At 35.2% G+C, this 25,775-nt stretch overlaps 1 protein-coding gene across 2 annotated transcripts in view; it reads right to left on the minus strand.

Annotated features, from left to right (window-relative positions):
• The window catches only part of APLF (aprataxin and PNKP like factor), an 89,255-nt gene that overhangs the window by 56,561 nt on the left and 6,919 nt on the right, over positions 1-25,775 (minus strand). The window contains exons 2-5 of one of the 2 annotated variants that reach the window (XM_021699153.1): positions 17,178-17,249; positions 7,910-8,082; positions 633-780; positions 184-316 (exon numbers count right to left, since the gene is read on the minus strand). In XM_021699153.1, coding sequence (XP_021554828.1) covers positions 184-316; positions 633-780; positions 7,910-8,082; positions 17,178-17,249 — 526 coding nt within the window. Of the gene's footprint in view, positions 1-174; positions 317-632; positions 781-7,909; positions 8,083-17,177; positions 17,250-25,775 lie in introns of both variants that reach the window. The other variant, XM_044918711.1, reaches the window with a different exon arrangement.

Below are 25,775 nucleotides of genomic sequence, written 5' to 3' on the forward strand. Positions count from 1 at the left end.
GTAATTAGCAGGATGGTGTATGATAAATGACATAACATAATAGCTTAATTTTTAGGTTAGACTTCATGCACACATCTAAAAAAAATGTTAGGCTAAGTGATACACTTACACAACCACTAGTCTGTCTCCATTTCTTCAGAAAAACTTCCAAATTCTGCTTAATGTTTTCGAAACAAAACCTACCCCCGCTGCTGACTGGTGCTGAAAGTTTTTGATCACTGAGATTTTCTGTTAACATCCATGCTGGAAGGATTCTTCTCCTCTGTGCAGGGTTTGACTGTTGCTTACTGAGGTCTCTACATTCCCCTAGGAAACACTAAAAAGGCACCTATATATTAATTACTAAAAATAATCATGCAGCCTTAATGAAACTGTAAAATTACTTACTTTGCAGGAAACTACCATTAAAAAAAAACCTATCTGCAAGTGTGGACTGAATTATTCAAATTTCTCAAGGAAAGAAATTCATTATCTCTATCAGTTGACATGGTGGACTAGGGTGGTAGTCTGTACAGCTTAACCTAAAAACAGCAATGCCAGTAATATTGTCATGATATGGCCAATTTCAGTTGTCTTTTCTCTCCTTGAAATAAGGAATATGTTACAGATGGATGAGATCTTAAATTTCTGACCTCACTATTTGCAGAAGTAGTTTGGGTCTTAGCTATTTCTGTGCTTCTTTCCAGTTGTGGGGCATGAGTTGTCTCATCAGGCGAGTGAACTGAGAAAGATTTTGGTGTTTCATTCAGTATATTATCTTCATCAAGCATCTGACTATTTCTACAAAACAAAATAAAAAATCATTTAAAACACTTTTATCATACCATGTCATTATAAATGTGATTCTCCCAAGTACATCTAACTAATGAATTGTGCTTCTTTTCTTGGCCTTAGCAAGACAAAAAAGCAGATGATAGCATATTAGAATAAAATATATAGACTAAAATATGTTCTTCATCTTCTACTCATTGTATCAGCATAAAATACATTTATCTTTCCAAGTGATCGGCCTAGAAACCACTAGGTACTTATGAGATGGGTAGTAGCCATCTCTCTTAAGGCTTAAGAGCTGTGTCCTTACTCAGTATTTGTCCAGACAGCCCATAAAAGTTAAGATCCCCACCCAGCACCCAAAGAGAAAATGCAAACTGCAAGAATATCAAATAAGCTAGTATGGCTTTTGAAGAAAAAAATAAAATCCTGATGTCATGCTCACACGTAGCTGCTACCAGAGTTCTAGCCAGTATAGCTATTTGTGAAATCTCCCCAAACCTGTAGTCCAGTCGGAAGCTAACTGTTCTGACACAGGAACATCCATGGTCACATGTGGAACATACTAGCAGAACCAACTACCTCCCACTTGCTGCAAAGTGCAGTAAGATCATCCAAAGTTGATGGATTACTATTCATTACATATACATAGAGACAATCCAACAAATGTACTTTTTTGAACATTTGAAAATATAGATGGAAATACTACTCAGAAATAAAAAGGAATAACCCACTGATATACAACAAAATGGATGAATCTCAAAGAAGCCAACCACAAAAGGCTACAAATCCTGGGTATCTACCCCAAAGATACAAATGTAGGGATCTGAAAGGGTACATGCACTCCAATGTTTATAGCAGCAATATCCACAATAGCCAAACTATGGAAAGAGCCAAGATGTCCGTCGACAGATGAATGGATAAAGAAGATGTGGTGTATATATACAATGGAATATTATGCAACCATCAAAAGGAATGAAATCTTGCCATTTGCAACGACGTGGATGGAACCGGAGGGTGTTATGCTGAGCGAAATAAGTCAATCAGAGAAAGATATGTATCATGTGATCTCACTGATATGAGGAATTCTTAATCTCAGGAAACAAACTGAGGGTTGCTGGAGTGGTGGGGGGTGGGAGGCATGGGGTGGCTGGGTGATAGACATTGGGAAGGGTATGTGCTACAGTGAGTGCTGTGAATTGTGTAAGACTGTTGAATCACAGACTTGTACCTCTCAAACAAATAATACATTGTATGTTTAAAAAAAGAAGATAGTAGGAAGAGAAAAATGAAGGGGGGAAATTGGAGGGAGAGACGAAACATGAGAGACTATGGACTCTGAGAAACAAACTGAGGGTTCTAGAGGGGAGGGGGTGGGGGGATGGGTTAGCCTGGTGATGGGTATTAAAGAGGGCACGTATTGAATGGAGCACCGGGCGTTATACACAAATAATGAATCATGGAACACTACATCAAAAACTAATGATGTAATGTATGGTGATTAACATAATAAAATTTTAAAAATGCAAAAAAGAAAAAGGCTACAAATCATATAAATCCATTTGTACCACATTCTGTGCTTTTGGTGTTATATCAAAAAACCACTGCCTAATCCAAAGTCACAAAGATCTATACCTGTGTTTTTTCTGAATTTCACAGTTTTAGCTCTAATATTTAGGTCTCTGATCCATTTTAAGTCCATTTTTATATGGTGTGAGGTAGGAGTCTAACTTCATTCTTTTGCAAGTGGATACCCAGTTGTCTCAACACCATTTGTTGAAGAGACTATTGTTTCTCCCATTTAATTGTCCTGGCAATCTTGTCAAAAATCAGTTGGCCATAATGTAAGGGCTTTTCCGGACCCTCAATTCTATTTCACTGATCTATATGTCTTTCTTTATGCTAGTACCATACTATCTTCATTACTGTAGCTTTGTAGTAGGTTTTGAAATTGGGAAGTGTGAATCCTCCAACTCTTTTTTTTTTTTTTCCAACTTTTAGAAACTGTTTATTTTCCATCAACCTTATTTCCATTTTGTTTGCCTTTGTGGAAGAGCACCTTAAGACCACTCGGTGGTTGTTCCTACCCATTCAGTGGCCTGAGAAGTGGGAGCTGCAGACAATCTTCATTGGCAGGCTGAGTGCTCCAGTCTTCAGCAGGAAACTGCTGAATAGACACAGGGGGCACCTGCACGCCTTCAGACCAGTCTGCAACTTCGTGTTGAGTAGTAGTGAACTCAGAAGCTGGAGCAGTCTGTTCACCCTGAAATCCCTCATTGGTCACAGCCTTTTCAGCAACAGCCTGCTCTTCCTTTTCAATCTCTTGAGGATCTCTGTAGAAGTAGAAATCAGGCATGACCTCCCAAGGGTGTTCACAGGAAATGGTACCACGTATGCACAGAACTTCCCACGTTAGCATCTACCACATCAGACCCACTATTGAGCTCCCTTGTTGCAAGGGATGGCAGTGTCCACATAGTGCAGAGGAGGGCCTGTCTTACACAGAGCAGTGGTAGGTAGGCAGGTTAACATGAGACACCTCTGTGAGAGGATCAGCCCTTGGATCAGTTATCACCAGAAGCTGCCTGGATCTGGTTAGTGAAGGTTTCAGGAGTGAAGCAGTCAGCAATAGGAGTGACTCCAGTTACAGCAGCAAACTTCAGTTCATTGGGCAGTATTCCTGGATGATATGACACTGACATCAACCGGGTTTTCAATGGCAACAATGGCACGAGCTGCCAGTAGAAGCTTCTCCCAGGTTCTCTTCAGATTTATGATGTAGATGCCATCACTTTTCCTTTTTAGATATACTGTTCCATTTGGAAGTCAAGGTTGTTGCCAACAAAGTGGGTTTCTGCTGTAAGGAATTTGAGGACATCCTCCTCCTTCATTTGCAGGACATCAAGGGCTCCAGACATTGTGAAAATTTCCCTTTAAGTTATGAGAGGAATCCCTCACTCCAGCAGGAAGCTTGTTCTGGTGGCTGTGAGTGGTGCTAGGTATCCCACAGGGCATTCATGCAGAACAACACCATAGTGACCCTTCCCTAGGTAGTGTAGAAAACTCTTTTCTTCTTTTTAAAGACTTAGCAATTAAGTTATTCTTAAATCTTAAAAATATACTCCAAATTAAATTTAAATATAAATATCCTTATCTTTAATATAAAATATGCAACTAACATAAATGAACTGGATCTAGAAATAAGTTTTAAAAATCATAAATCAATTCTAAACATGCATATTATCATACTATAATGGCATTTTCATCATTTTATTGTTTTGTTCAAAATTAAAGTGATTAAAATTAGCTTTTTATATGAAACTTAAAAATTAAGAACTTTAACAATTTGAAAAAAAACTTTGTATGACATAAGATTTACTGTACTTTTCTCAACAGTGTCTTAAAGGAAATAATCTCCCTAGAGAGACAACGTTGTACTTCTTCATCAGTGAAATTCAGATACAAAATTCAGATCAAAAACAAAGTGTTATACAATATTTCATTCATGTATTTAAGAACCCAACACTTGATGAGCATCCACTATTGGGGAGGTAAAAGAATGCAAAATTAATGTTGGTGCTTCTGAATGAAATATGCCATAATTTAATTAACTAAAATATAAAACTAAGTGTTTAATCTTTTTTTAATTTGGTTTTCTCTTACTTTGACTTCTCGAAAAAGTATGGGTTTTGGTATTTCTAACAGAATGATTTCACAGAAATATATACAGAAAAGAGTGAGAAATGAACAAACTGATGAGAGCTGATATGAACAGACCCATACGGTCCCACGGAATTGGTTATAAATGGGACTTCTTATACAGAATCTAACTACTACATGAAAACATTATGACATCAGTAAAATGAAAAGTGGAAGAAATGGCAAGCTTTTGTTTTCTCGGTTTTTATTGTTGCTGTTTTGTTGTTCAGATCTTTCTTATATTCACAAGTGGTTGGAAGAAAAAATTTATAATGGCATCAAGGACCCAACCACTGCCACAAAGCACACAGGTTTTTTAAATATAAAATAACACAATTAATTTGGTTACCCTAACCCAGGCACACAATTTACCAAAACATATGCAAAATATTTACTACCTCTTTCAACACATAGCTTCACAGCAACAATACACCAGATATATTACTCATAATAGCCTAAAAAAGTACAGTGCTGCTGAAGTAGGTTGTATTCTTACTTTTATCCATACTAAAAACACTCAAAATTCAGTCATCCCACAATCTCATTTATTTAAGGTACAGCACTGGTCTTTCATGTTAAGGGGACAAGCTTATTTGAATGGATATAAATAAAATTTTTAAAAATATAAAGTTGACATATAATACTCTAAATTTTGAGGCAATGACTATTTTGTTTTATAGAGATGTGCAATATTTTCCTGATTTTTTAAAAAACTATATAATTCCACTGTGAAAATTTACTGTAACAGAAAAATTAGTTCTTTATATTTCTCATTTCAACAGCTGGTTAAAAACAGCATTCTTTCGGGGCGCCTGGGTGGCTCAGTCAGTTAAGCGGCTGCCTTCGGCTCAGGTCATGATCCCAGGGTCCTGGGATCGAGCCCCGCATCGGGGTCCTTGCTCAGCAGGGAGCCTGCTTCTCCCCTGCCTGCCGTTCCCCCTGCTTGTGCTTGCTCGCTCTCTCTCTCTCTCTCTCACTCTCTCGTTGTCAAATAAATAAATAAAATCTTTAAAAAAAAAAAAAACAGCATTCTTTCTACATGTGTGATAAGAGAAAAAAGAAGAGGAAGATATGTAAAGTTGCAAGCGACAGTTACTGAATTTCATTTAACTGAAATCAAAACCCATTTCCTCACATAATTTCTTTTCATTTACTAGCTTAATAAATTGTAGATGTGATTTATATTTACTGAAATACACAGATCTGAAGCGCACGATTTGGTCAGTTTTAACAATTGCATACATCCATGTAACCTACACCCTTACTGAGACACAGAATATGTCCATCACCACAAAAAGCTTTCCTGTGTCCCTGGAAATAACCACTGACTGGATTTCTATCACTACAGATTTGTTTGCTTATTATAGAACGTAATATAAACGTAATCACACAATAGATACTGTTTTGTGCCTTGCTTCTTAGGTAGATACTTGAGAATTTTCTAAATCCACAATCCTATCATCTGCAAATAAAGACAGTTTTACTTCTTCTTTTCCAATCTGATGCATTTTACTTCTTTGTCTTGCCTTCCTGGACTGGCTAGGACCTCCGATAAATGTTGAATAGAAGTTGTACAAAATGGCATCTTTGTTTTGTTCCCAATCTTAGGGAGAGAACTTCCAAAACTTGACTGTTAAGTTTGTTTTAGATAGAAAGGAAGTTTCCTTCTTTTTCTAGATTTCTCAGAGGTTTGTTTTTTTTTAATCACAAACAGGTGTTGAATTTTGTCAAAACTATTTTTATGTATCTGTTGAAATGACAGTTCTTCAATCTGCTATAGCAAATTGCATTGATTTTTATCTCATAGATCCACCTTGCATTCCTCAGACAAATTCCACTTGGTTATAGTGTATTACCCTTTCTACAAATTGCTGGATTTGACTTAGAAGTATTTTTTATGAGAATACTGGTCTAGTTTTCTTGTAATGTTATTGTCTGCTTTTGGTATGAGGATTATGGAAGTTTCTTCTATTTGGGGGGAAAAAAGACACAATATTGGTATTATTTCTTTCTTGAAAGTTAATGGAACTCACTAGTGAAGTTTCTTATGGAAAATTCTTAAATTGTGACCTCAATTTCTTTAATATAAAATTCACCCAATTTTCTATTTCTTCCTATATTAGTTTTGGTAAATTATGTTTTCAGAGGAATGTATCCATTCATTTAGGCTGTCAAGTTTGCTGCCATAAAGCTTTAAATAATATTTCTTCATTATTCTTTTAAGGTCTGTAAAATTCCTAGTAATATATTCTCTTCCATTCCTGATATTGATAATTTGTATTTTTTCATTTTGGTTTACATTTAATTAATCTTTTCAAAGAACCAACTTTTGGCTTTGTTGATTTTCTTTGTTGTCTATTTTCTATGTCACTGATTTCTAATCTTATTCTTATTTCCTTTTTTCTATCTGCTTTGGGATTAATTTGCTCCTGTCTGCCTGTCTCCTTAGAGTAGAAACAAAGATCATTGGTTTTATAGCTTTCTTCTAATACAAGCATTTAATATAAATTTCCCTCTAAGAACTACTTTGGCTTCATCTCACAAATTTTTATGTTGTTTTCAGTATTATTTTGTTCAAAATGTTTTCTAATTTCCCTTGTGATTCTCTTTGACCTAAGAGTTATTTAGAAATGTGCTATTTAATTTCAAATTTTTGGAGACTTTTCTATTTTATCGTTACTGATTTTTTTAAGTAATCTCTATGCCCAACATGGGACTCGAACTCACAATCCCAAGATCAAGAGTCGCATGCTCTACCAACTGAGCCAGCCAGGCACCCCTACTGTCACTGATTTTTAATTTAATATTACTGTAATCACAGAACACATTCTGTATACTTTTGTCCATCTACTTCTATAAGTCCAGTTTATGTAGACTATAATTTAAAAGCTGAAAGAGTGGCAAATAATCTGCTAATGACTGCCTCAACAAAACTAGAGTATTAACTTTATATTAGATGTTTATTGTAATACCTCATTTTCCCAATTCTATATTTTCTGTTATTTTTATAAGAAAGAGGAGTTATGTGAGTGTAGTCTAAGCCAGAGGGGTTAATAATACCTTAATACAATTTAAAAAGCTAAAAGAAAAGATTAAGAAAATGTAGTTGGTTTCAAATTACCTATCCTGGTTACTATTAGATAGAAAATACATTCTGAACATGATGGTAAAAGGATACCACATATGCGAGCAATCACTATTGAGGTGTAGGTTTCTAATGTCAAATTTTTCCTAGAGAAACATAACAAACATATATACCACACACACTCCATGTAACTCCTATACTGCCAACACAGTTTAATCCTAGAATGGTTTTTACTGAAGCATTTGTGGATGGCTGAGGAATTAGGTTACAATTACCATTTTTTCAAAATTTATTAAAAAAAAATTTTTTTAAGATTTTTTTTATTTGACAGAGAGAGAGCACAGGCAATCTTACCTTAAAGTACATTCCATTTCTGTTTCAGAGTGTGTAGAGAAAACACAGAATATGTATTTGTCGACTAGCAAAGAAAAACTGTCTCCAGGATTCAACCAGCGCCATAGATTTCTCTTCAATGGTAAGAGCTGGCTCTTCTCGGAAGACTGATAAAAACATGGATTTGCGTGTATCTAACAAATAAAAAAAGAATACAGTGGTGTAATTCTACATTATGAGAAAAATACAACTTAACACGAACTGATCCAAAATTTGGGTATCAAAACAATTTCATTCCAACTCAGACTTAAGTCTAATAAATCTGGCACTTATAAGTACAATAATTATTATCTATACATAAAAAAGGAAAAAGAGCTAAAATACACCTCCCACTTTTGTAGGAATCAAAGAAAAAAGCAAAGTTATCAATTAGCTGGTTAAAAGATATTTCTGCTTTGCTTAAGAGGGACAATCAGACATTGGAAAGAGAAACATGAAAAATAATTCTCAGTTTGGAAACTGAGTCCCCCAACTTTCATATCCATAATTCACTAATCCCTTGGAAACGGCTAGCTTCTTTTATACTTATTTTCCCCTAGTAAATTCTTAGTGTGATTAAAAAATGAGATATTACAGGAAGAGAGACTTTGATCAAATCTCTCAAGCAAACAACATAGCTTGTTTCGATTGCTTTTGCTCCTCCTCACCTAGGAGTTTTCTAATATAGACTAATATAGAAAAGGGAGCGTTAAAACAAAAGCCGCCAAAAAAAAATAAGCACTGTTGCCTACATGCCCAAATTAAAAAAAAAAAAAAAAGACAAGGTTGAAAGCTATAATGAATATAATCTATCCGGTTCTGGCAATTTAACTTCATGAGGATCTGGCCATAAATCCTTCCTATGTGTATCTGCAATTGAAAACATTTCTATTTCCTTTAAATCTGTTAAAAGAAAGGAGTGAAATAAAATTTGGAGATAAAGAGTAGAAATAGAAATTTAAAACAGAGACTATGTAAATTTGGTAGGCAATTATTTTATAGGTCAGAGTTATTTTACAAACTATACACAAGACTTCGTAAGAATGGACATGCTATGGAATACCATATTTATGTAACACCATATTGCTGAAAAGAACTGTGAATGTTTGATTTTTAAAAATCAAGTTATAATTTAAACTTAATGTTTAGAAACCTTTCGTTAGCTATCAACCACCCCTAATTTATCTCTCAGAGTGGCTCTGGCTCATGGCTAGAGTTTTTGAGCCAGGACAAACCACCAGATTCTGAGCTTGTGCACACTGCTGGGCTTGGAAATTGTTCCCTGTTATTCCTTGGACTTTTAAATGAAGCCTCCTTTTCCTTGAGCATACCACAATCATCAGAGTCAGGAATGTTGAGCAGCAGGAGGGACAAGAGTCAGGACAGAAATATCCATAGCTTCTGCCTGAACCTTGAATATTTTATAAATGAGGTTTGCTTCTAATACGCTAAGACCATGCTCTTATTCATAAGTATTTTAAAGATTCAGATGAATCTCTAAACAACATTAAATAACAATAGTCCTAAATTTTCGAAGGCCAAGATGTTAAATACAAAGGCATAATATTCTAAGGGTAGAAAAAGTAAAATACTTTTTAAAAAAGGAAACTAATTACATTCCTTTAATAAGGCATCACAAACCCAAAGTCAAAGAAACATTCACTTTCAGTATTTTTACTCAGTTGAATGTACTTAACATTTAAATTTTAAGTGGTGAAATATTAGGTATTTAGCAAATCCAAAGAGAAAGTGAACCAACGCATATGGTCCATGATCATCTTTTTCTTTTCCTAAAATTGTTCATACAGGGGATTCCAGAACCAAGAGCAAAAATGACATTCCTATAACTAATCTAATATTCGATCCCATAACTTAAACCTAAATAAATATTACTAATTGAATAAGTTTTTAAAATCTGTCAAACTATGTATACTTCAGGGCACCTGAGTGGCTCAGTCGATCAAACATCCGACTCTTGATTTCAGCTCAGGTTACGATCTCGGAGTCATGAGATCAAGCCCCGTGTTAGGTTCCATGTTGGGCATAGAGCCTGCTTAAGATTCTCTTTCTCCCTCTTGTTCTGCCCCCTGCCCCCTCTCCCTCTATAAAGAAACAAAAACAAAAAGCAACTATATGCACTTCAACTAAAAAGCCACACAGACATGAAGTCCAAAACAAAGGGTAGTCTTTTAAAAGTTATAAAGTAGACAAAAATCTAGCAATATTAATAAAAAAAAAAAAGGGAAAAGATAACACAAACACAAATTTTGGAATGAAAACAATGACATAAGTACACATAAAACTTGGTAGAATACTACAAATACTTCATGGCAATGTATTTGTAAATATGGCCAAAATTGACAATGATCTTAAAGAATATACACCAAACTGACATAAAAAAAAAAAAAAGTGTGTGTGTGTGTGTCTTTTTGAATTAGACCTATACTTTAAAAATACAATCAGTAATTAAAAATCTTTCTAATCTCTCCCTAAACCAGACCTAAATGGATTTAAAATTTTTCTGAATATTCAAAGTCTCCCTGAGACCAATGGAAAGCTCTCCAATTCCTTCAATAAGGCTAAGTTAACTTTGATTCTAAAAGCAGATAAGGGCAGGCAAAATACTTGCAAACCCAAACTCAGAGTGAATAAAAGATAGAGCCACCTATATGAGAAGCATATCTGTGGGAAGTTCTTTTTAACATACCCATAGGATATAGTGCAAACTTAAATATATTATGCTATAATTTTAGACGTGGTGCAAAGGATGCATTATCCCTGAAGAAATGGAACTAAAATACAAATCAGTTTTCCATAGCTTTCTCTTGTAATTATCATAAACATTAAAGGATTGATGTGTACCACCCCAAAAAGTTCCTCTTCTTTTCAATGTTTTCTTTTTTTTAATTTGTAAAGCATTCTTTTTTTCTTTCTTTCTTGTTCTTTTTTTTTTTTTTTACAAAATGAGCTGTGGAAGAGCTACTGTAGTATTTTATAGCTATTTTCCAAGTACACTCATAATTTCATAGGAAGAAAAACAATCACAACTCGGGAATTTTATTGGGGCAAAGAAAAAACACAGTCACTCAAAGATGTATATTTTGAGGATTAACACTAAGTGGCAAAAAATGTATCTAATCCTTTGCAATTTATCTGTAGTTATAGAACTACTCCCTCAATCATCCAAGAACCAAAAAGAGTAAGATTTTCTTAAAATGAAATAAAAGCATTGACAGCTATGAATTTACCCAGAGGACATAACTAACCACTGGTGATGCAATCATTTATAGACAACACTGTCGATTTGCTTTTATATTTTCTCCCTGCTGATACCAGACAGATTAAATTTAAATGACACACAAAAAAGCTAACATCATCTCCTCATGAGCTAACATTATCTCCTCACACACTATTTCCAAGAACTGCTGAGAGCTAGAGTCTTTTTAAAAAGGAAGTATTGGAGAAAAAAAAGACAAATTCATCCAATTTAAAGTATAAATTAGTAAATGCCCTAATCGCATTCATCTATCATTGTCAAAGCTACATTTCTATTTGATTGGATTTCTAATTTGAAGGAAAGCAGAAAAATATTTAATCACTTAAACACAATTTGGAGTACACAGCCTACAGAAGGATTGTAACAAAACATTTGCTCTAGTTCATTTAAATAATTTTACAAAAACTTTTCAAAATAAAACTTCTCTCAAAATTTTATCACAGTTGTATACATAGCCTGCTTTAGCAGATCAATTTATTTGTGACTTATTAGAGAACAGAAAGTAAATGATATTTAGCACACATAAAGGTAAAATGAATGAATTAGAAGTTGCTCGTCTATCTCATTATTTTCAAGACCTTAACATTTCTATTCACAATTAAGGTCAGTTTAGAATTTTTCTAAATTTCTCTAAATCGCACCTTGAAGGTACAGCTACAATAAACAGCTGAATAAATAAATATATCTATTTCAAGGAGATAGGCGTTTTGTTGAAACTACATTAACATAAACAAGAAATCAAGCATTACATAAAGCAAAGGACCTATGCATACATCACCAAGTCCAAGAAGCAGTTTTTCTTCAACTGGCATGGTGTAAATAATTCATGGAATAAAATTCAAAACCCAATTAAATATTGTTCTAAAAGAACAATCAAATTCTAGTACTAGAGTTGTACATTTCCTTAAAAATAAATACACTTTTTCATGTCTTCCAGTGTTTGGTAGTTTGGCATTACGGAAGGAACTGCACCACACTGTACTATTCTCTACACCTTTTTCATGTCATAAGGATTCCATAATAATTTTTTGAAAACATAATACAGGGCATCTGGATGGCTTAGTCAGTTAAGCGTCTGCCTTCAGCTCAGGTCATGATCCCAGGGTCCTGGGATTGAGCCCCACATCAGGCTCTCTGCCCAGCAGGGAGTCTGCTTCTCCCTCTCCCTCTGCCTGCAGCTCTGCCTGCTTGTGCTCACTCTCAATCTCTCTGTCAAATAAATAAAATCTTAAAAAAAAAAAAGAAAACCTAATACAGGTTAGATATTATGTGTGGACCCATCATACAGTTTCAGAAAAAGTATATTAACTTCTGATGTCCCTTTTGAGTCTTTCCCTATCCCTGTCTCTTCTCAGTTCCCTCAGAGGTAATTATTATACCAATTGTTATGTTTATCACTTCCTTAGGAAATTTTCTTTATGGTTTTATCACCTAAGCTTATGACAGTGAATATTTATTTTGTAGAATTTTTTTTTTTTAAAGATTTTATTTATTTGACAGAGAGAGATACAGTGAGAGAGGGAACACAAGCAGGGGGAGTGGGAGAGGGAGAAGCAGGCTTCCCGCGGAGCGGGGAGCCCGATGCGGGGCTCGATCCCAGGACCCTGGGACCATGACCTGAGCCGAAGGCAGACGCTTAATGACTGAACCACCCAGGCGCCCCTATTTTGTAGAATTTTTAATCTTATGTAAATGAAGCTATACTGTATATATTCTTCCAAGGTTGCTTTTATCCTTATCATGTTCCTGACTCTAATCCATTTTTTTCATGCTTTCACTATAATTTGTCTTCACTGTTGTAGGATATTTCATTAAATGAATATATCACAATATATTTACCAATTCCATTGTTGATGGAAATTTATGTTGTGTCTAGTTTTCTGCTATGATATAAGCAATTTTGCTCTTCAGGTTCTTGTACACATCTATTGGTACTTATGTGTGTGTGAGGTCTGGCTTGTAGGGAATGCATGCCTTCATCTTTAGGAAATAGTATCAAGCTATTTTCCAAAGTGGCTGCAACATTTAAGCTCCCACCCAAACTTTATAACTATTCTACTTGTTCTACATCCTCATCAACACTTGAAATTGTTAGACTTTTTGTTTTTGTAATCTGTTGGGTGTTAGTATCTCATTGCAGTTTCATTACATTTCTCTACTTAATAAGAGGGCTGAGCACCTTCGTCATATTTACTAAACAGTCAGATTTCCAATTCTATAATGTGCCACTCAAGTCTTCAGCCCATTTTTCTACTGGATTGTTTCTCTTTTTCTCATTGATTGAAGGCATTTGCTATATATTTTGGATATCATTCCTTTGTCAATTATATGTGTTTTAAATAACTTCTTCCTGTTACATTTTCCATTGTCATTATAATCCTTGATAAGCAAAGGTTCTTAATTTTAATGTAATTGGATTTTTTTTAAGACTTTATTTATTTGACAGAGAGAGAGAGGGAGAGCACAAGCAGGGGGAGCAGCAGGCAGGGGGAGAGGGAAAAGCAGGCTCTCCGCTGAGCAGGGAGCCCGATGCAAGGCTCGATCCCATGACCCTGGGACCATGATCTGAGCTGAAGGCAGACGCTTAACTGACTGAGCCACCCAGGTGCCCCTGTAATTGGATTTTTTTTAGTCTTTCTTTTTATAGCTTATTTTAAAACTCTTCTCTACCCTAAGGTCACAAAGGTTTTTTTTTCCTATATAATCTAACAGTTTTATAGTTTTAACTTTCACATTTAAACCACCTAAAGCTGATTTGTATGTATGGTTTGAGGTAGGGATCTAATTTTTTTCCCACAAGCAAATAACAAACTCTCCCAGTACCATTTATTGATGAAAAGTCCTCTTGTCCACCGATAAGCAATGCCAGGTCTGGCCCAAATCAAATTCCCACATATGTAAGACTGAATCTAAGAGTGCTTTCAGTTGTAAAATTCTATCCAACTGAAGGCACCAAAACTTCTTGTGAAGAAAAATCAAGTTACTTTCAACTTCAAGAATTTTTTTTTTTAAAGAAGAGAATAGCAAATGGCAAAAGAATCCTGACTTGGGAAATATAATGAAAAAAAAAAAATACTGCACAGATTTCAAAGAACCTGAGTTCTAATTCCCATTTGACAACTTGCTGACTATGTAAAATTATGCATTCTCCAGAGAGCCTTGATATTCTACATTGTCAAAACTAATGCTACCAAGAAAAGGGTAAAAAATACTTATCTTTCTCCCAAGTATATAAGGTTACATTTACTAGAAAGTTCATAAATTATATTAAATAATATTTAAAAGATAAGTATAAACAAAGGTATGCATAAACAATATTATACCAAATTTTAGTTTCATATTTATAATCTCATGAGGAATTTTTGCCCTAGCTTCTAATTTTGTATCTACCACAGTTTAATACTCAAAAGACACTTGTTGACTTCATATAGTTGTTTTATATCAGTACAGTCTAATTAAAGACCAAGTAAAGGAGAAGGATGTTTTCGAAAAGATATCTTCTTTTAATTAAAAAATTACTAAACTCCTGTGCAGAAATTTGACCCACTTCACAAAAAAATAAAGTTTAACTCAAAGAGAGAATTTTTCATTAACAAAATTTTAATATAAGTATACTTATTTTATATTATTACTACTTTTTTGAATAATCATAGATGTTCAAAATATATCTGAATACTTTTCATCCAAGTATAGACACAACTCTAGTTAAGCATCTTTATTAAGCCAATTTGGAAAACATTCTAGTTTTTAAAATATAAATATAAGTAAGTTTTTCAATATTCAAGCATTAGTTAAACTGATGGTTTCCCAAATGGCCTACTTTTGATACATAAAAAATTTAATGCCGTGTAACTTTTGTTATAAGAAGGGTTTCTTCTTAGCACTGAGTAAATAAGAATGGAAAAAGAAAATCTAATATTCAATTTTTCACAATTCAGTTGATTAATTTGCTTACAAATAAATGTGCTGAGTTCTCAAAATGTCTACAACTCTTCTGCTACTACAAATTTTTCAGATGTTATTTGAAACAAAAACAAAGCTTCAAAAACATCAAGAATTATAGGTATTGACCAAGGATCTGTGTTTATAAGTTGCATAAAGAATACTCTTGGCTTATTTATTTATTTTCTATGATATATGTATACATCGTAGGATTTGGATACTAATAATGCAAATCTAGAAAAGTCTATAAACCTACTTGCAGGGCTGATATTCTCTGCTTTGGTATCAAAAATAACTAGAAATCTAATCATCAAGGACTACTTAAATGTTACACTTTTCCAAAAGTAAGTACTCATTAGAAGTTCTCCATTTCGTTAACATGAATGATAGAGTAGTAAATCTAAATAATGTAGTATTAAGTTGTAGGTATTCCACTTGAGGAGCCATGTGTATTATTTGCCATAATTACTATTTTGAAAAAAAGTAAATATAAAGTAATGATATGATTTATCAGAGAAGGCAGGATGGGAATTTAGAGATTCCTATATTCTCTACCTTAATGTGCTTCAGTAACAATAAAAACAAACTTGTTTATTTTAGGCCATAGTTGGTCATTGAAATGGCGTTAGAAATTAGGTGCTAGGGGGCACCTGGGTGGGTCAGTGGGTTAGGCGTCTGTCTTCAGTTCAGGTCAGGATCCCAGAGTCCTGGGATCGAGCCCCACATCAGGCTCCTTGCTCAGCAGGGAGTCTGCTTCCTCTCCTGCTCCCCCTGCTTGTGCTCTCTCTCTCTCTCTTTCTCTGTCAAATAAATAAAATCTTAAAAAAAAAAGAACTTAGGTGCTAGGAATAACATAATTTTGTAAAAATTCATGATATCTCCACTTTTAGACATGTCATGTATAGTTCTCACTGCAGCATTTCTTCATGCATTCACAAATATGAATTAAGTACCTACTATGTGCTCAGCATTATGCTAGATACTAAAGGTACAAAGATGGGTCAGTGTTCCTATACTCAACAAGTTTATGATCTAGTAAGTCTCATCTAAGAGGATAGTTGGAGAGGATTCAGAGATGAACAGCTGATGGTAAATAAATGGGTTCTCACAGGAGAGCTGACTATAGATATCAGCACTTCTCAAGACACGAAGACAATGCAGAATGATATACAAACCTTTTTTAAAGTATTTATTCAATGTTGAGATGGGGTAAATTCAGCTTTATTCAAAACTTTTCCAATACTAGAATTAAAAGGATACTTCTCAAATTTGAAAACAGCTCAACACAGGATAATAAAAGTACTTTATGTGTAAAAGAAAGAACTAATGATACCAAAGGCAGTGTACGTATAAGATGAAAATACATATAGGTTTAAAAATGTTACAAGTTAATGAATTTCGTTCCATAATAATTTTACCGCCACGGCATCTAGTCCAAAACAGATGGACCCTCATACACGTTTTATTCTCCTATACAACACATTGTGCAAATGGAAAGGAATAATCACATTACATCCTCAGAAACTAATATCCCTATGATACATCAATGCTCAAACTATAAAGCAAGCAATTAAAATTTTAGCTCTCAACAAGAACTTTCAAATTAAAACTATTTATGCAACCCTAAAGTTGAACAAGGTTTAAATTTTAGAAATATTCAATTCTACACACAGAGGTACAGAAATCTCTTAAAATACAACCCTGTAATATTTAAGTGACTTCAGTCACTACCTCACCTCCCCAAAACAAACCATTATATAGTTACAGGCTTTCTTATAGAATCTTATTTGTAATACCCAGTCATAATGTATACATGAACTGGCAGTCATCTTTCACTACAGTTCTAACTAGGTAAATGTAGCACTGCTTTATGGGAAAATAAATACTTTAAAAAGTTTAGATCTTTATCTCCCAATTATCCTCTGGAAATAAGAAGAATATATTCTGACATTCATTCTCTATTTCCATAACCTTAGAAAATAAGCCACTTTAATCAGGAGCTATAAAAAGGTGAGAGGCAAAAATATATACCGGTTTGATTCGAAGCTGACCACCGACCACCTCAAGAATGGCATGTCTTCTGGACACTCTCTTGTCTGTTATCTACAGGGGAAAAAAAATAAACATTTCAAACACAGCTACCTCCATAAAAAACAACAGTAACAACAACAACAAAACCCATAGCAAGGTTTCTGAAATTAGTAGGTTAGATATGAAATAGTCCCTCAGCAACTGCGTATTAAAATGATTGTCCTCATTGAACAGATAATTAAACAACTCTGAGATTAAGGGACATGTCCAAGGTCATAAGAAGAATAAATGGCAGAGCAGAGACCCAAACTTGGAATCTAACACATCCCAAAACCTTTCATGATGGTTTCCATTCAAGATAGACATTTTGTAGGGATTCTTATCAATAAAATTCATAAAATGAGAAAAAAATCTGTATGTGGTGTACTTATTAAGAAACCTTTCAAATATAAGAAATATATAGTATGTTTTGATGACAAAAGGATTTAAGGAGCAGCAGTCTGGTAAATATAAAGGGGTGACTACAAGTTTTAGGGTCAGGCAGACCTGCACTGGAGCTCTAGGGCCATCAGTAGTAGTTAAGAAAACAGGAAGGTGGGAGGGGCAGTGATGAAAACCAAATATTCACATGCAGCAGAGATCATCATTTATATATGTGTGTGTGTATATATATAAAACAATATATACGCATATATTAATATCATATAATAATGTATAATGAATAGATTTGCTTCCTGTTTTGAGCCAACAATGTTCTACTTCCCCTCACAAGCACTTCTGCATACCAAAGTTTAAAAATCATTTGCACTTTAAATGCTAAAATTGCCAATTGAGCCTTCCCTGCAAGGCTATAAACACAACAGTTAGGATTGCCTTTGTTATTTGTGGCAGATACATAATGAAAACATGTTAAGCACAAACTTTACTTAACACCGTAATTATTCGGCCCATCTCTGGATCACCTTAGTATCTATCACTTCAACTCTAATTATTATCCACCTAAGGACCAAAATTATCAGTAAAAACAGACTACAGCAATGCCTAATTCAATTAAACCCATTAGTTCTGCAAAAACTTGCAAAAATGTGAAAGTACCAGGAATAAGTACTCATTTTTTTAATCAGAGAGCAGTTCTGCATGTAAGACCATGACTATATAAAAATAGGCACAGTTGAATGAATTCCATATATGTGTATTGCAACAGCTCCAGTTAATTTTTAGAACATTTTTTAAAATAAAGTACCTTAAAAGTAGCCCACTTAAAGTATATACACTGTTGGCCACAACAGTTCAGAAAAGTAAATATAAACTAATTATCAGAAAGGAGAGAAGAGGGGTGGGAGGGATGGGGTGGCTGGGTGATAGACACTGGGGAGGGTATGTGCAATGGTGAGCGCTGTGAATTGTGTATGACTGTTGAATCACAGACCTGTACCTCTGAAACAAATAATACATTATATGTTAAAAAAAAAAAAAAAGAAAGGAGAGAAGAAATTTGGAGGTTCCTATATTCTCCCCCATTATGTGCCTTGTGAGCCAAAAACACCAGCAGTTACCCGATAACCTAATTTACCATGTGCAGATTTTATCATTTGCACAGAACTTTCACTTAAATGTTGAGATTCACCATAATACTGCCATAGCTATTATTCACATTTTACAAATTTGGAAACTGAAAGTCTAGAGAACTGAAGTAACTTGTGTAGGCCACTCCTTGAGTAGGTAGCACTCCAAATCCATACTCATTAATAAGAATAAATATGTGGGGAAAATAGTCATATATGATTCTATACCTGCATATAATCATTCAGAAACAGTTTCAAGAAAAGAAAATTACTCTGTGTCAGGGAGTAAGAAGCTTTTAATTCTAACTTGGGTAGTAAGATCTCATTGCTAACTTCAACAATACAAATCCATTTGCAGCAGACTGTCAAATATAAAACCATGGCATGCAATGATGGTTCCTGTAATAGTCCAGCTTGGGTTTCTTTCTTTTTCAAACCATATTTTTGCAGGAAGCGATAATGGACTTTTTCTATCTCAGTCTTTCTTTGAAGTAGGCTTTCCCGACACTAGCATGAAAAAAAATATATATATGAAAGCATAACATGCCCTCTAGTGGACATGTCATTCCATAACAATGTAATTTCATGGCAAGCTGTGCATTTCTATAGCATACCAAAAAGTGTTTTTTAAAGAGCCTTTCAAATTAATGTTATTTGGGCATTTAGCTATAATAGTCCCTTTTAAACTATACCTCTAAATAACGAGTAAGTTAGAAAATAATAATTTATGTCATCTCTACAGGAAGCTTTTAACAAATTATCATTGGGGCTTATTTTAATTTCAGGATGGGTGTGGGGAGGGTAGAAGGTAGAGGGTATGTGGAGGCTAGGTCATAAATAGATTACCTTAAGGAGCTGATGGCCTGCTTTATTAAACAGAGATCACTGTTCCTTGTGCAGAGTAAATACCCATATATTCTTACTACTATATTAACTGTAATAGCAATTATTTATCAAGACCAAAGCACTGTTTTATTATTTATCATGTATTATCTTTTTTAATCTTCACAAAAGCTGCAGAGAAGACACTATTATCTTTATTTTTTAAGTGAGAAATACAAGTACAGTGAGGTTAAGCAACTACTTAAAGTTACACAGCCAATAAGCAGCAGGACTGGGACTTGAACAGAAGGAATCTGACTCTAGGGACACTCTTCCTTTTAAAACTGTATTTCCTCCATGGGGCACCTGGGTGGCTCAGTCGGTTGAGCATCTGCCTTCGGCTCGGGTCATGATCCCAGCATACTGGGATCCAGCCCCACGTCGGTATCCGTGCTCAGCGGGGAGCCTGCTTCTCCCTCACCCTCTGCCTGCCTGTCTGCCTACTTGTGATCTCACCCTCTCTCTGTGTGTCAAATAAATAAATAAAATCTTTCTTAAAAAAAAAACTATATTTCCTCCCTCATTATCATTACATAAAATATAATTTTTTAGATTATTTACCATCAGCTTAACTGAATATAAACTAGAACATATTAAAGAACTGGAAATAAGGCAGAATGACTATTTAATAAGCAAATAGACATTCTCAGAAAATCAAGCCCTAAAGAAAGCTCCAGAAGGTCTTCAGGTTTTCAATTGGTCCTATTTATTCTAATGTCATACCCAAGTCTAACAAGATGTGTTATCTGAATTCCCAAGTCTATGGCCATACCACCCTGAATGTACCCAATCTCGTCTGAATTCCCAATTGTCTACTCACAGTAGACAATAAAGTGGATAAGGCTTAGTAGGCGGTGCATTGGCAATGGGGGAAAATGACTGATGTTGGTCTGCAAGTGGAAAGACAAAAGCTACAGAAAAGCAAAGAAACCCAAAGACTCAAAAAGATAGCACTGGCTAGAAGCTATTGAGACTAGGAACAAATGGCATAACATACTTCAAAAGGTACTAAATACTTACCCGAGTTTATTGATTACCCTGTTTAAATGAAAACTTTATTTGAAAGTCAGACATTTCACATCTTTAGAAAGCCATAAAAATAGTTAAAATAGAGGAATTCCAATTTCCTATCAAATAACTGTAGCCATCTAAATACTAATCACACCATACAAAAAATCAGAGATCAACAAATAGAACAAATAAAGCCACCTATATTCACATCTAAAGCACAACAGGAAACAGAGATGACCACAAAGTTTACATGTAAGAGGGGAAAGAAACACCAAATGCAACCAAATGTTACTATGCTGGAACAGAAAGTCAAGTGACAACTGGGAGGGAAGAAGAGAGGGAGTGAGAAGCTAGGGGTAAGCTAGGGGTAGTGGGGCACAGATAAGATCACTCCCCAAAATAATCACACCTTGATTGAGAAATAATGAAAATATATCTCACATCCAGCAGCTCAATGGTCCAGCAAAATTGGGAACAATTTGGGCATCAATATGAATAATGATAATAATGGAATACAACACACTTTGAATACAAAATAATCCATGAGTTCATACAGAACTCGAGAAAGGGGCTGAGGCTAGGGCTGGGAGGAAAAGCTCATATTCATAAAAGAATGCCAACTAATGAAGAAATGATCAAACCAGAAAATCACTATTTTGTTACTACCAATATAATAATTGACTCAGTAAAGATCATTGGATGTTAACTTTCAGGTGAGTGCTTGATGGGAAAAAGAATATTCCTGAAGTCTCAAAGCATCATTGCACAAATTACTCACAAAGGGAATTGTGTCTTTACTGGAGAAGTCTGACAGACACCACCTTCCCAAAGTGATCACACAACATCATCAACAATTTCGGGGCGCCTGGGTAGCTTAGCCAGTTAGGCCTCTGACTCTTGATTTCGGCTCAGGTCATGATCTCAGTTGTGAGACTGAGCCCCGAATAGGGTGTGGATGGGTGTGGATGGGTGTGGAGCCTGCTTAAGATTATTCTCTCTCTCCTTCTCCCTATACCTCACCCCTGCTCGCACACACGCACGCATGCTCTAAAAATAAATAACCTAGAAAATGTAGTATATGATTGTTAAACATAAATGAAGTATAATTTTATTTACAGTTATTTCAGTAAAATTAATAAGCCTCTTCCTATTTAGTTGTAACTTTTTTCACCTCTGTTTTAGACTAGGCACCACAAACTGGTAGCCAGGTTTTTCATTCAGGTTTTTCTTTTCTTTCTTCTTTTTTTTTTTTTAAGTTTTGCTTTGAAAAGTATATGTACCTTCCATCTCACCATAGACCCCAGCACTCCCTATAATCTTCCACTGAGCACACTTCACTATTGTATACCTGGTCTCTGCAGGCATTTGAATTTGCCACTTATGATTTTTTTTTAAAGATTTACTTATTTGACACAGAGAGAGAGAAAGAGAGAGACAGAGAGCGCACAAGCAGGGGGAGTGGCACGCAGAGGCAGAGGGAGATGCAGACTCCCAGCAGAGCAGGGGGAGCCCATTGCGGGACTTGATCCCAGGACCCGGGGATCATGACCTGAGCCGAAGGCAGTTGCTTAACCAACTAAGCCACCCAGGCGCCCCGCAACTTATGCTTTAAACTACACCTGTACTTTTAGATGCCATTTCTTCACATGTGATATTGTGTACCAGATGCTGCTAGTTGCTTAATCAATAGCTATTCATTTCTTCTTCCATACTAATATTTATTCCACTTTTATTGAGGATAAGAATGTACCCATTTAAAAATATCCAAGTGCCCAGAATTCCCTGTAGCTATGAATGGCCAAATGACAAGCTCTAGCAAAGGATATAAGAGTGTGTATTAACCACATTTTCTAGTTTCCGCATCTAATGTTTTGATATTTCGCATCTTGAACTAAGGAAGGGTTACCTCTCCCAGGGTTACGGGCTTCTTAGAGACAGTAAATGACTCACCTACGAGTATACCTTTCATAAGCAAACTAACCAATCTGAAGCCTGTACTCCCAATTATGGCTTTACCTGGCTCTTATGCTGCCCCAATCACCCCAGGGCTAGGCATCAGACAACTAGGGGCAGCCCCTACAGCTCAGAACCCCATAACATTATTCAAACTAGACCATCCTACACCTGCTTACTTTGCCTTGCCCATTCATTGCTGAGAAAACCATAAGAAAGGCTTTCCTGCAGTTCCCCTAGCTCTGTCTTCTGCCTTCAACCAACCTCATGTGGCCCCGCATGGCCCTGTGTGCCCTTCTTTCTCTTGGGAACTATGAGTAATAAATTATCTTTTCAATGGCAAGCATCTTTTAACCTGTTGGCCTCACCATTCCTGAACAAAACAACAAAATCTCCATTTTAAAACAGTGGAGCTTCTGGAAAGATGATTGTCTTCATGATAACCAGGAACAGGCTCAGCTGGCATGGACTTTTTTTTTGGTCTCTGCCTTCTTCTTTTCTTACTGTGTAAATGGGACACTTCAAAGTACAGCAACCATCTCATGACTGCAGGCATGCAAGCCACCTGCAAAGGATGAAAAAGGAGGAACACAGAAGAGGCCATTCCTTGAGTATCTGCACTGGTCCTGGAACTGACTGCCCCAGAGATTCTCTTACAAAAGAAAATTTGATTAAGCTGCTGTTTGTCACCATTTGTTACTTGTAGCCAAAAGCAATTATGATTAATATCCTTTACTTCAACAACTGTTATATTGATACTGGACATCTAATAATAAATTCATGTATTATCAGCTAGTCAGAGAAGCTAACCAAATTGAACATTCAAGCCCAAGAATTTTTTTTTAATATTAAAAAGGTTGCATAACATATGGCAGGAGCTGAAGGATACACAGGCTAACAGGTAATGCTGAAATCACCCCTATCCTTTGTTTTTTTAATATTTTATTTATTTATTTGACATAGAAAGAGAGATAGAGTGAGCATAATCAGGGGGAATGGCAAGCAGAGGGAGAGGTAGAAGAAGGCTTCCCACTGAGCAGGGAGCCCCATGTGGGGCTCGATCCCAGGACCCAGGGATCATGACCTGAGCTGAAGACAGACACTTAACGACTGAGCAACCCAGGCACCCACCCCTACCCTTTGTTAACAACAGATAAAATGATAGCAATTCTTCTTCAGATACTACAGAACAAACCAACCCTTTTTACTTGAATTCTTCATACTGTTTCTTGAACGGGGACAGGACTCTGTTTTTGTATCACTTTTGTATCGATAAAATGTGGATCCCTTATCTTTCATTTTCTGGGTCTAAATTGAATGTTTCACGCATTATGATAAGGACAATTCTTTTCTCCTTGTCTTCATGTCTTGCTTTTAAGACATGAAGTTTGTGCTAAAAAAAGATAAAGACATGAAAACATAAAAGAACTGTGATTTGTTTGCCAAATATTTATTTTTGGCATTTACTGAAGTCAAACAAAATGAAGATTTCTTATGCTACTAGCAGAAATGCGTGGAAGGTCTCTGACCTATTTGTTTATTATTTCCAACATTCTAAAAATAAAAAACAAACCTGAATAAAGAAAAAGCAGAAAAGCTACTGGATCCTGAAATAGAATACAATGGTATCTTTCATTTCACTTTTGCCTATATATATTTACTGAAAAACCAACAGCAGTTAATTTTTCTTAAAATGTTTCCCTAGAGAAATTTCTGAATATCACAGACAGGTATAATATATCTCATAAATACAATATCCCCATGTAGCCTGGCTCCTATAAACATAAACGAACAGAGAAGAGGCAAGATTAGTTTTTTCCAATATAAATTACATAACACACCAAATGCTTAAGATAATAAAAATTTTCTTATATAATACTTTATAACTTACAGTGCTGTCACACAAGATTATCCGGTTTGCTCTATCAACAATAGACAAATAAAAAAGTGACAAATTCAAACTTTTGTGGTGGAGAAAAATAAAAAACCCTCTGGTATGGGATTTGGGCCTGTATTATGAGAAAATGCATAAACCTAAAGAAGCACAGGATCTATTTCAGACATAATTTACATAAAAAATTTTCCTCAAACTTGTGTATGTGGCAGGTAAAGAAAATCTAAAATTAAGACTTGAATTAAGTAGAGACTACTTACTGTAGTCTATGGCCATACCACCCTAAACACACCCAATCTCGTCTGATCTCAGAAGCTAAGCAGGGTGGGGCCTGGTTAGTACTTGGATGGGAGGCTGGTTACTGTAAACCAGTTGACAAACCATGAAATTTTCTTATCAAGACTGTTTCCCAGTTATCAGATCCAGGACACACTCCAGAGTTCAATCAACACTAAGACTCTGTCATAACATTAGATAAGTCCATCTTATTCCTCAACATGCCAAAAGTTAGTTGATACAAAGTATTTAATATTATTGCACTTGGAATGTACCAAAGTTCATTTTCTGATATTAACCAAGGGCAAGTTTGAGGAAACAAACTTGATTTTTGCCAGAGGCTCTCTAGACAGATTCCAGTAAGCTCTCTTTAAAAGGTTATTAATATACTGGATGTGAAATGGTCTTTGAAACTTGTGAAATACTTTCCCATAAGACTAATTGTATAATAGTAGTTAGGTTATCAGGCTACCTCACAAACATCTATTTAATCCACAATACCGGTGAAATATGGATCACTTAGATTTTAAAAAGTAAAATCCAATACCTTCTGAACTCCTAAGTCAAGGTTGCTGAATTGTTAGCCAATATGATGGAACTGTGCTGACTTGATACCACTGAAATCCCAACTCACCCAACCTGTTTGGCTTGCAATGTTACTTGCAAAGTGAACGCTACCCAAATGTGAGAATCATCCTTATTATGAATATATTATGACAGAGGCAACATAATGAGTAAAAACAGAAGCAGAACTTAGGAAGACAAAACTGGGTTTAAACCCTCACTTGAGACTTCGGTAAATTAAAGTGTCTCAATAGTTATTTAATTCAGTTCAGCAGACATTTCTTAAAGAATTATTTGTGCCAAGCATTATTAGTATGTCTAGAAGAGGTTTCCAACTCTAATTTTGCAACAGAATCATCTTCAGAGTTTTTAAAATTACAGATACCCAAATGCTACCTACAGAATCCAATTACCAGAGGAAGGAACTCAAACAGAGGTATGGAGGCATGTGAG

This window comes from Neomonachus schauinslandi, chromosome 10, assembly GCF_002201575.2.
Source record: "Neomonachus schauinslandi chromosome 10, ASM220157v2, whole genome shotgun sequence".
NCBI lineage: Eukaryota > Metazoa > Chordata > Mammalia > Carnivora > Phocidae > Neomonachus > Neomonachus schauinslandi.